Here is an 11,593-nt window from a genome sequence, read left to right as displayed (position 1 = left end):
CTCGCGCCATACCCGGGGAAATCTCGCGACTCTTTCTTGGCCCCACCTTTTTCCGCCGCTCTACTTGTATTTGTCCCGCCCCCCCATCAGCCGCTTCCGTTTCCGGTTTTCCAGCCGCTGGGGTTCCGACAGCAGTTGCTGCGGTGGTCGCGATGGGGAAGTCAGATTTCCTTACCCCCAAGGCTATCGCCAACAGGATCAAGTCCAAAGGGCTGCAGAAGCTGCGCTGGTATTGCCAGATGTGCCAGAAGCAGTGCCGGGACGAGGTGAGTGGGCCCGGAATGGCCCCAGCTCCCCGGGAGAGCCCCGCTGGGAGTCAGGTTCGAGTCGGGGCCGAGGGTCCCAGGTCCCCGTCGTGAGGCTTCCGGGGTCTGAACGGAGCGAGTCACTCGCTCAACTCCGTAAAACCGGCCGTCCCTGCACCCCCCGACCCTAAAGGGGAAACCTGTGGTCGTTGTCACTTCATTGCCACGTCCTCTACAAAACAGGTGAAATCAGAAAAAGTTTTGCAGCTCTCGTAGGAGCGTGGAGAGTGCAGCACGCCCGGACAGTGACAGTTGTGACAGTGACAGTGACAGTTGTCGTCTCTGCCTTGGCTAGACTCTTAAGACAAACAGGATGATTTGTCTTAACAGGATCCACACCTCTTTTGTGATCGGGTGAGAAAGGAAAACGAAGCCCTCCCATACTAATCTAACAAGCATCTGTTGAGCCACCTACACTGTGCCGGGACTAGGATAATATTGTGGTTAAGAGGGTGGATTTATCTGGAGTCAGACTGTCAGAATTATGAAGTCAAGCGGCCCACTTACTAGCTGTATGGTCTCGGCAAGTTAGGTGCTTAGATTCTCTTTCCTTGTTTGCTTATCTGTAAAGGGAGGGGTAAGAATTGTACCACTTGTAGGATTGTTGAGTTATAGACTAGTGAATGATTTTTAAAGTGGCTCAGGGAACCTTGGGCAGATCTTGAAAGGCTTTGTGTGCTGCACTATGGAGTTTACACTTTTCCCAAAAAACATGTGTCCATCGAATTGAGAACAGGCTAGTGATGTGATATTTTTCTCTGGAGATTGGATTGGGTGTCAGTGAAAGAATATTGAGGCAATTGGTGTACTCTCATCTGGTGTTTCTGTAAGTGAGAAAAGAGATATTATAAGTGAGACTCCCAATGAATAACATTGATTTAGTTATTCTCTTTCATTTTTCTTTTTTTTAAAGATGGTCTCATTTTACTTATTTATTTGCTTGTTTGTTTGTTTTTGAGTTGGAGTCTCTGTTGCCCAGGCTGGAGTGCAGTGGCACACTCACAGCCACCCCAGCGTCTACCTGTTAGGTTCTGGTGATCCTTTCGCCTCAGCCTTCCTAGTAACCAAACTACAGGCGCGTGCTATCATGCCCGGCTAGGTTTTGATTTATTGTAGAGATGAGGTCTCACCAAATTGTCCAGGCTGGTCTCCAACCAGCAGGCTCGGGTAATCCACTCACCTCAGCTTCCCAAAGTGCTGGGATTACAGGCTGAACCATCAAGCCCCGCCAAATATTAGCTTTATGTGTGTATGTGTGTGTATGTTGCAGTCTCACTCTGTCGCACAGGCTAGAGTACGGTGGCTTGCAAGTGACTCTTTCAAGTCAGGTGTAATGGACGCATGCATCTCTGATCCCAGCAACTCCAGAGACTGAGGTTGGAGGTTGGTTTGAGGCCAGGAGTTCAAGATCAACCTGGGCAACAGAGCAAGACCTCATCTCTAAAAAATGTTTAAATTAGCTATCCAGAAAAATTTAAAAATTAGCCGGGCATTGTGGTATGCACCTGTGTTGTCCCAGCTACTGGGGAGGCTGAGGTGGGAAAATCATTTGAGTCTAGGCGTCCAGGAGCTCCAGGCTATAGAGGGTTATGATCATACAACTTCACTTCAACCTTGGGCACAAAGCAAGAATCTGTCTCAAAAAAAAAAAAAAGGCCAGGTATGGTGGCTAAAGCCTGTAATCCCAGCACTTGAGGAGGCTGAGGTGAGAGAATTGCCTGAGCCCACAGATTCAAGAACAACCTGGGCAACTTGGCAAGACCTCATCTCTACAATAAATCAAAAACTTAGTCCGTATGGTGGCACGTGCCTGTAGATCCAGCTACTTGGAAGGCTGAGACAGAAGGATCACCTGAGCTCAGCAAGTCGAGGCTGCAGTGGTGGTGAGTGTGCCACTGTACTCTAGCCTGGTGGACAGAGTGAGACTCCAACTCAAAAAAAAAAAAAAAGCCAGACCCAGTGGCTCATACCTGTAAACACAACACTTTGGTAGGCAGAGGTAAAAGGATTGCCTGAGCCCAGGGGTTCAAGACCAGCCTGAGCAACTTGACAAGACCTAGTCTCTACAATAAATCAAAAAATTAGCTAGTGTAGTGGCACATGCCTGTAGTTCCAGCTGCTTGGAAGGCTGAGGCGGAATGATTACCTAAGCTCAGCAAGTCAAGACTGTGGTGGCTGTGAGCAATGCACTGCACTCTAGCCTGGGCAACAGAGTGAGACTCCGATTCCAAACAACAACAACAAAACCCACTTTCACTATAGTAAAACAAGTTAAAAAAATCAATCAACCCTTTTTCATTCTTTGATCAGATATTATTATAGACTATATGATTATTTACATAGAAAATCTAAATCAATATAAATCAATATACATTCATAAATTTTATTTTATTTTTTAGTCAGTCTCATTCTGTTGCCCAGGCTGGAGTGCAGTGGCATGCTCACAGCCACTGCAGCCTTGACTGCTGGGCTCAGGCAATCCCTCTGCCTTAGTCTTCCAAGTAGAAGCTGGAACTACAGGCGTGCGCCACCACTCCTGGCTAATTTTATAATTTATTGTAGAGACAAGGTCTTGCCATGTTGCTCAGGCTGGTTTCAAACCCCTGAGTTCAGGCAGTCCTCTCCTGTCTGCCTCCCAAAGTGCTAGAATTATAGGCATGAGCCACCACGCCTGGCTACATTCACAAAATTTTTGAAAATTTTGAATATCTTACCAAACTAAGTAGAGAAGGAACCTTCCTTCCTTACTTACTCTAATAAAATATATCTAGCAAAAACACTCAGAGTAAACAGCATCATACTTAATAATAAAGCTTTTGAAGTCAAGCATAAAATAAGTATGCACTTTATTATTACTTCTCCTCAACGTTATGGTAGAAGCCCTAAACATAGCAATAAGACATGAAAATATATACATTATTTCGAAACAAGAAAAAAGTATTATTTTAGACTATATGATTATTTACATAGAAAATCTAAAAGAATGAACAAACAAATTTTGGAACCAATAAAATAATCCAGGTATATTTCTGAATATAAGACCAATACATGTATTTAAAATATGTATTCTTGTATAAGACCAATACACATATTTAAAATATGTATTCTTAAACATAAGCAGCAAATAGTTTGAAGCTGTGATTTTCAGACTACACCTTTGCAGACTGGGCACAGTTGCTCAAACCTGTAATTCCAGCACTTTGGGAGTCCAAGGTGAGAGGACTGCCTGAACCCAGGGGTTCGAGACCAGCCTGGGCAACTTGGTGAGACCTCATCTCCACAATAAGTAAAAGAAAAAATTAGCCAAGTGTCGTAGCATGTGTTTGTAGTTCCAGCTATTTGGAAGGCTGAGGCAAAAGGATCGCCTGAGCCCAGCAGGTCGAGGCTGTAGTGGCTGTGAGTGTGCCACACTATACTCCAGCCTGGGTGACAGAGGGAGACTCTGATTTAAAAGAAAAAAAGGTTGGGGAGCAGTTGTGCATAGCAACCACAAAAGCAAAGTCCAGAGAATAAATATATTTCAGTTATTATTTTTCAGCTTCTTTCAGGTGGGCCTAGTATTACTACCACCCGAACGGGTATATTATATTGTGGGATAGGCATTAAGTCATTTAAGGTATTGTGTATCAAACTGGGAAAACCTGGTACCGTAAATAGCAAGGAAAGTTGGAGCGGGGTCTGTGCCCAGTGCTTCAGGGCTCAGGCTCTGATTCTCTTCATTTCTTTTGGCTTTCCCTTATTTGTCTGAGCTTTGTCTTAGGCTGATAGCAAGAGACTATAGCCATGCCAGGCATCCTGTCTGAATGTACAAAAGCATCATCTCTTCTGCTGAGAAAGTCAACATTTCCTAGAGTTTCTTGGGGGAACTTTTCTTCACAATTTGTCAGTCTAAATTGAGTCACAATTCTGTTCCTAAACCAGTCTCTGCCAAGGGAGGTGAGATAAACATAGATGGTTTAGTAAAGTGTATGGTTTGTGGAAGAAGGTGAATACCTCCTCAAAGTTTGGTGCTTTTAAGGAGAAAGGAGGAGGGGAATGGATGTTAATTAGGCAGTCAACAAAATCTGCTTCATTCATAAAGCTCACTGTGAGCGTGAAATATTTCTCCACTTTACTTTGTTCTGATTCCACCTTTATCTGTAATTCTACTGAGTGATACTTAACTTTTCCAGGTGCTTCATACTGGGAAAGTAGTGAGTGAGTATGTCCATCATTGGAAGCTTCTATCTCCCATTATGAAATTTAATTTTTGTTTTCTTTGAGTTGGAGTCTAACTTTGTTGCCCAGGCTGGAGTGCAGTGGCACGCTCCCAGCCACCACAGCCTCGACAAGCTGGGCTTAGACGATCCTTCCGCCTCAGCTTTCCAAGTAACTAGAACTACAGGCATGCGCCACCACGCCCAGCTAATTTTTTGATTTATTGTACAGATGAGCGGTCTCGCCAGGTTGCCCAGGCTGGTCTGGAACCCGTGGGCTCAGGCAATCCTCTCACCTCAGCGTCCCAGATTGCTGGGATTATAGACATGAGCCACTGTGCCGGGCAGAAATTTAAAATTTGATATTTTGGTTTAGGGTTAGGCTTTTCTGTTCCTATGGTTTCTACTATTTCTAAAATGTTATATGAATAGAATTAAAAAAGAATGTCCCTTTGTAGTCTGGCTTCTGACACTGTAATGTATTTAAAATTCATCAACCTGTTACCCGTGTCACTATTTTGTTCCTTTTCATCAGTGAGTAGGATTCCATTGTAAGGATGTTTATCTTTTCACCAGCTGAAGGGCATTTGGGTTGTTTCCAGGTAAGGGCAGTTATGAATAAAGCTACTATAAACTTATGTACAAGTTTCTGTATTAACACAAGTTTTCATTTCTCTTGGGAAAACTCTGTGTGTGGAATTGATGGCTCATATAGTGGGTGCATGTTTAAGTTCATAAGAAGCTGAAAAGCCAGGCGCAGTGGCTCACACCTGTAATCCCAGCACTTTGGGAGGCAAGGGGAGAGAATTGCCTGAGTCCACAGGTTCAAGACCAGCCTGGGCAACTTGGTGAGACCTCGTCTCTACAAGAAATTAAAAAAAAAAAAAATTAGTTGGGCATGGTGATATGCACCTGTGGTTCCAGCTACTTGGATGTCTGAGGCAGAAGAATTTCCTGAGTCCAGCAGGTTGAAGCTGCAGTGGCCGTGAGCATGCCACTGCACTCCAGCCTGGGCGACAGAGACTCTAACTCAAAACAAACAGACAAACAAAAGAAACTGGGAAACTGTCCTTCATTTTTTTTTAAGAGACAGCATGGTCTTGTGCTGTTGCCCAGGCTGGAGTGCAGTGCTAAGATCATAGCTCACTGTAGCCTCGGACTCTTGGGCTCAAGCATTCCTCCCACCTCAGTCTCCTCAGTCTCCCTACTAGCTGGGACTACAAGTGTGTGCCACCAAGCCTTGCTAATTTTAAAATTTTGTATAATGGAGGTGTTTCTATGGTGCCTATAATCTTGAACTCTTGGCCTCAAGTGATTTTCCCACCTCAGCCTAAAGCACTGAGATTGCAAGAGTGAGTCACTGCACCTCGCTTTTCCTTGGTTTTTTTGTTTGTTTGTTTGGTTTTTTTTGAGTCAGAGTCTTACTGTGTTGCCCAGGCTGGAGTGCAGTGGCACTCTCACGGCCACTGCAGCCTTGACCTGCTGGGCTCGGCCTTCCAAGTAGCTGGAACTACAGGCAAGCACCACAATGCTCAACTAATTTTTTTTTTAATTTATTGTAGAGATGAGGTTTCACCAAGTTGCCCAGGCTGGTCTCGAACCTGGGGCTCAGGCTGTCCTCTCACTTCAGCCTCCCAAAGTGCTGGGATTATAAGCATGAGCCACTGCGCCTGGCTATGATCTTTTTTTTCATTACTCAAATACCCTCCTTTTAATAGACAAATAAAATCTTATGCTGGTATTCTAACTCTATTATTTCCAGGATGTACTCTCCTAGGGCCTCTGGGAACTCATTGATAATGTCTGAGGGCTTAATTTTATTTACATGAGTTCCAGCTACCTGGCAGACTGAGGCGGAAGTATCGCCTGAGCTCAGCAGGTCGGAGCTGCGATGGCCGTGAGCGTGCCACTGCACTCCAGCCTGGGTGACAGAGTGAGACTCCAACAAAAATTTTAATTTTATTTACGTGGAGGAAATTTCAGAGAGGGGTTCTTAGCATCAATGCAGGTGAGGAATTATAGGGATTTTCTAGGGTTTGTAGGGTCACAGAAAGATGGGACAATGGTAGCTTTAGATGACTGCCAGTCTGAGTGTCGAGGTGGTACACACAACCTTGTCTGAATCATCAGCTGTGGTCATACATAGGACAAAAGAAATGAAAACAAAAATTGGGAGGGACTTGTTCATGTCCAAGGGTTCTCACTCATCAGATGATTTTTTCCTTAAGCAGGGGCTTTTCATCAGGTACTGGGCTTTCTTTCAGGTGCAGGGCTCTATTTCATTTTCTGGGCGCTCCGCCAGGTGCAGGAGCTTTGCTTCAGTGCAGGGACTCTTCCTTAGGTGTAAAGCTTTTGTCTTTTTCTGTATGTGCAGGTGTTCTTTATCAGGGTCGGGGCTCTCCCTCAGGTGCAGGAGGACTTTGTCAGGTGCTAGGGACTTTCTGACGTCCAGGGGTTCTCACTCATTTGAAGAATTTTTCCTCATTGAGGGGACTTTTCATCAGGTGCAGGAGCTTTCCTTCAGGTACAGGGATTCTTTCTTAGGTGCAAAGGTGTTTTTTAGGTATCAGGGCTCTTTGTCAGGTGTGGGGCACTTGCTAACCTCCAGGGATTCCCACTCAAGTCCAGGATTTTTTCTTAGGTTCAGGGCTCGTGCTCAAGTGCAAAGTCTCTTCCTCTGCTCTAGGGCCTCTCCTTCAGGTGCAGAGGCTTACTTTCAGGTGCAGGGTTGTCCAGCAGGTGCAGAGCTCTTGTTTGTACAGGGCTGGCTCTTAGGGGCTTTTCATCTTGTGCTCGGGCTCTCCATCAGGCACACGGCTCTCCCTCGGGTTGTGGGGCTCTCCCAGGTGCAAGGCTCCCTCAAGTGCGGGGCCTTTCCTCAAGTGCAGGACTGTCTCCCAGGGTCAGGGCTCTTCATCAGGTGCAGAACTCTCTCCATCAGATGCAGGGCTCTCCCTCAGGTTCAGGACACTCTCCCAGGTTCAGAGCACCTGGTCAGGTGTAGGACTCTCTCCATCAGTTGCAGGGCTCTCCCTCAGGTGCAGGACTCTCAACATCAGGTGCAGGGCTCTCCCTCATGTGCACTCCCTGCATTCCCCCGCCCTCCTTTGTGTGCGTCTTCGAAGAGGCGGGGGAGTGTTGGTAGCCTCTCTAGCTTCCTCCCTGCCCTCTGTCAGCAGCCACAGTCATCCAGAGACTCTGGCTATGGTCGACATCCTACCACCTGGAGCTACATAAATGCAAGGCCCAGAGTGCCTGGCTCAGTCCCACAATTACCAAGTGCTGTGGCCAGTTCCCACCCAGGTTTCCTGGGTCACCATTCCTGATGTCACAGTCCCCGATGTCACAGTCCATGATGTCACAATTCTTGATGGCACTGTCCCCTATGTCACCTCCCTGATGGCCCCAGGGAGGCAGCCAGCACTCTGGGATGGGACTAGATGAGGGGACTGTGAGACCTGGGGACAGGGACTGTGTGACAGGTTCTAGGTCAGGGCCACATGTGCCCAACAGCCGTGAGGGCATGCCACTCACACCCACCCCCGCCCAGCTGTCCCAGGCTCTCTCACCTCCTTTGTGTGAGTCACTAGAGGCTTCGTGACCCCAACACATCGAAGAGAAGGTCCCTTTAGGCCCACAGGGAGAACTCACCTTGGGTGGCGTCTCGGCTGCTTGGGGGCTGAGGTCTGTGCCTCTCATGGGATTGAGGGTTCCCCTCTTCTCACAGTGCAGGGGGTGCCCCACTCTTTTCATGGGTAAGGGTGGCCCCCTGTTCTCTTGGCTAAGGGGGGCCATCCCTCTTCTTGTGGGTAGGGAGGGCCCATCCCTCTTATGCATAGGGTGCCTCCCCTTCTTACCAGATGGGCACCCGTCCAGTCCAGAGGCCTTTGGAAGTGGTCCCATGTCCCAGCCCCAGGAGCCAACCGGAAATGATAGGGACACCAAGAGGTTACTTTCTGGTTCCACATGTTGACCCAGCATTGAGAACAAAATAAGCTAGGCTATCCCCCAAGGAAATAGGCGTGGATAACGGCTATAAGAAACCAGCTGACATTTTGACCTCATCAGTCTCCAGTCCTAGAGTTTTTAAGTATTTTTTCAACATTTTAAAAAATGCACCAGACAGCAGACACTCTCTGTCATGCCCATTGTGCCCTTCACAACATATCTTCCCGTTAATAAACTTACCTTTCTTTAAATAAATAAATAAACCAGGCACAGCTTGGGAAGTGGGGCCCCTTCCTAAACCCAGGGGTTCGAGACCAACCTGGGCAAGTTGGCAAGACCTCATCTCTACAATAAATCAAGAAAAATTAGCTGGGCATGGTGGCACACACCTGTAGTTCCAGCTGCTTGGGACACTGAGGCAGAAGGCTCACCAGAGCCCCGCAGGTCGAGTATGGGGTAGCTGTGAGCATGCCACTGCACTCCAGCTTGAGCTACAGAGTGAGATTCCGACTCAAAAATAAAAATAAAATTAAAAACAACTGAAAGTACCAAGTGCTGGCAAGAGTATACTATACAGCAATGGAACTCTCATACACTGCTGAGAAAAATACAATGTGACTTTGGAAAACAATCTGTCCATTTCTTTTAAAGTCATAGACCTATCAAATGATCCCATAAATACATGCCTAGCTATTTATGAAGAAAAAGAAAAACTTACATTCACACACTTGTACACTCCTTCTAGCAGCTTTAATTATAATGTCCCCAAACTGGAAAACACACAAGTGTCCCTCAATGGATGAAGTGATAAACTGTATCATAGGGCAAACACCTCGGGTTCCCTCTCACTGTGGGAGCTTTTCTGTCCTCTCAATAAATCCTGCTTTCTAAAAAAAAAAACAAAAAACCTGTAGTATACCCATACAGTGGTACACTACTCACCAATAAATAGGAAGAAACTACTAATACCACAACAACATGAAAAGCTTCAAGTGCAATACACTAAGCTCAAGAAGCCATACCCAAGGCACTACATATTGTGACTCACCTTAAGACATTCTAGAAAAGGAAAACAATAGACTAAAAACAGATTAGGCTGTAGATGAGGGGTGGGGTTGACTACAAAGAGGCAAAAGGAACTTTCTGAAGGTGAAAGAATTGCATCTTGACTGTGATTGTGGTTACAGAATTGCACACATGTATCAAAACTCAGATTACTATACAACAGAAAGTCGATATACAAATTATGTACCTTAATTTTTAAAGAATTTGAGCTGGTTTTTTTGTCTTTTTTTTTTTTTTTTCTTTTTAGAGAGATAGGGTCTCACTATTTGCCCAGACTGGAGTGCAAGAGTTATTCACAGATGCAGTCAGCACACTACAGCTTCCAACTCCTGGCCTCAAGTAATCCTCCTGCCTCAGCCTCCCAAGTAGGTAGGACTACAGGCATGCACCAATGCACCCAGTTTGTATGTCTTAAATAATTTTTATTATATTTTGCAAAAGTGCAATTTTGGAAAAAGTGCACTTCAAAAGATTGAAAATGTAATGGACCAGGCGCGGTGGCTCAGCCTGTAATCCCAGCACTATGGGAGGCCGAGACGAGAGGATTGTCTGAACCCAGGGTTCAAGACCAGCCTGGGCAACTTGGTGAGACCTTGTCTCTACAATAAATCACAAAAATTAGCCAGGCATGGTGGCATGCGTCTGTAGTTCCAGCTACTTGGAAGTCTGAGGCGGAAGGATCACTTAAACCCAGCAGGTTGAAGCTGCGGTGGCTGTGAGTGTGCCACTGCACTCCAGCCTGGGCAACAGAGTGAGGCTCTGACTCAAAAAAAAGAAAGAAAATGTAATGAATGGGAGAAGGGTCCTTTTCTACAAATAAGTTTGAGAAGCACTGACCTAGATATATAACCCTAAGTCGGTTCACTTATCTATTCATCCAGTTTCTCATTTGTATAACTTAGAAATGGGTTAAGATGGTTTCTGAGATGTCTTCCAGCCATAACACTCTCCAAAATTGATGATTTCTGACTTCCTATAAAATGCCTTTTTGAGGTCTCATCACACTTCTGATGTTGGAAGTACCGTCATATTCTGCTAGTTTTCTCCCTACATCTTTGGCTTCCTTGCACTTTCTTCTAGATGCTGGTGTTCCTTCAACATTGTGTCCTGGAACCTATTTTCTATCACTACACTCTCCCCTGAAAGATGCCATCATTTTTTTAACTTTAACTGCCATCAATACGACAGATCTCTCACTCCACTTTCTAGCACCAAATATTCATTTGCTTGTTGAACTGCTCTGTTGGGAAGTCTCGCTAGCAACACCTTAACGTGTTCCAAACTGAACTAGCCATCCTCTCCCCAGACTTCTATTATCATACCTTCATAAATGGCACTGCTACACACCTAGATGCCCAAAACAGAATTCCAAGCTTCACTGTGACGCCTCTGATTTCTCCCCATACCTTTCAGAATCTACTTTTCTACCCCTAACTTATTTCTGTACACCAGCATCTTTCTGGGATTGATACAACATCTTTCTACTGATCTTTGTGTCTACCTGTTCTCCACTATAGCCAGGTAGCTCTTTCAAAAAATACCTCAAATTTGATTATATCATTCCCTAATTAAAATCCTCCATTGACTCCCTACTATAATCAGAATACAGCCAAGATTTCTTAACATGTCTTACAAGGCCCATCCAATCTCCTGTTTATCTCTTTAGCTCCATTTACTGCATTTCCAACTAGCTCTGCTTTATGCTTTGTTTGGAATCATCTGTTTCCTAAACCTATTGTCTCCTTTCTCTGACTTCTGTGTATGTCTGTTCCTCTGTCGTCCAAGCCTTTGCACATGTTCCTCCTGCCAGAAGCATCTCTCTTCCAGGTTCTTGATAAGAAATTATTCCAGCCTGGCTTGGTGGCTCAACCTGTAATCCTGCGCTTTGGGAGCCTGAGGTGAGTGGATTGCCTGAGCCCGAGGGTTCGAGACCCGCCTGGGCACCTTAGCGAGACCTCATCTTTACAATAAATCAAAAAATTAGCCGGGCGTGGTAGTGTGTGCCTGTAGTTCCAGCTACTCGGAAGGCTAAGGCGGAAGGATTGCCAGAGCCTAGCAGGTTGAGGCTGCGGTGGCCAG

General features: G+C 45.7%; 1 protein-coding gene across 1 annotated transcript in view; it reads left to right on the top strand.

The window, feature by feature from the left end:
• Positions 1–69: 69 nt before the first annotated feature.
• Positions 70–11,593, top strand: part of KIN (Kin17 DNA and RNA binding protein) — a 48,907-nt gene continuing 37,383 nt past the window's right edge. The window contains exon 1 of the mRNA XM_008073748.2: positions 70–266. Within this exon, the coding sequence (XP_008071939.1) occupies positions 153–266 (114 nt within the window). The 5' untranslated portion in view covers positions 70–152. The remainder of the gene's footprint in view (positions 267–11,593) is intronic.

Source organism: Carlito syrichta, unplaced genomic scaffold, assembly GCF_000164805.1.
Source record: "Carlito syrichta isolate Samal-C Ts95f unplaced genomic scaffold, Tarsius_syrichta-2.0.1 Scaffold316052, whole genome shotgun sequence".
Taxonomy (NCBI): Eukaryota; Metazoa; Chordata; class Mammalia; order Primates; family Tarsiidae; genus Carlito; species Carlito syrichta.
This window is presented reverse-complemented; position numbering and strand designations above follow the sequence as displayed.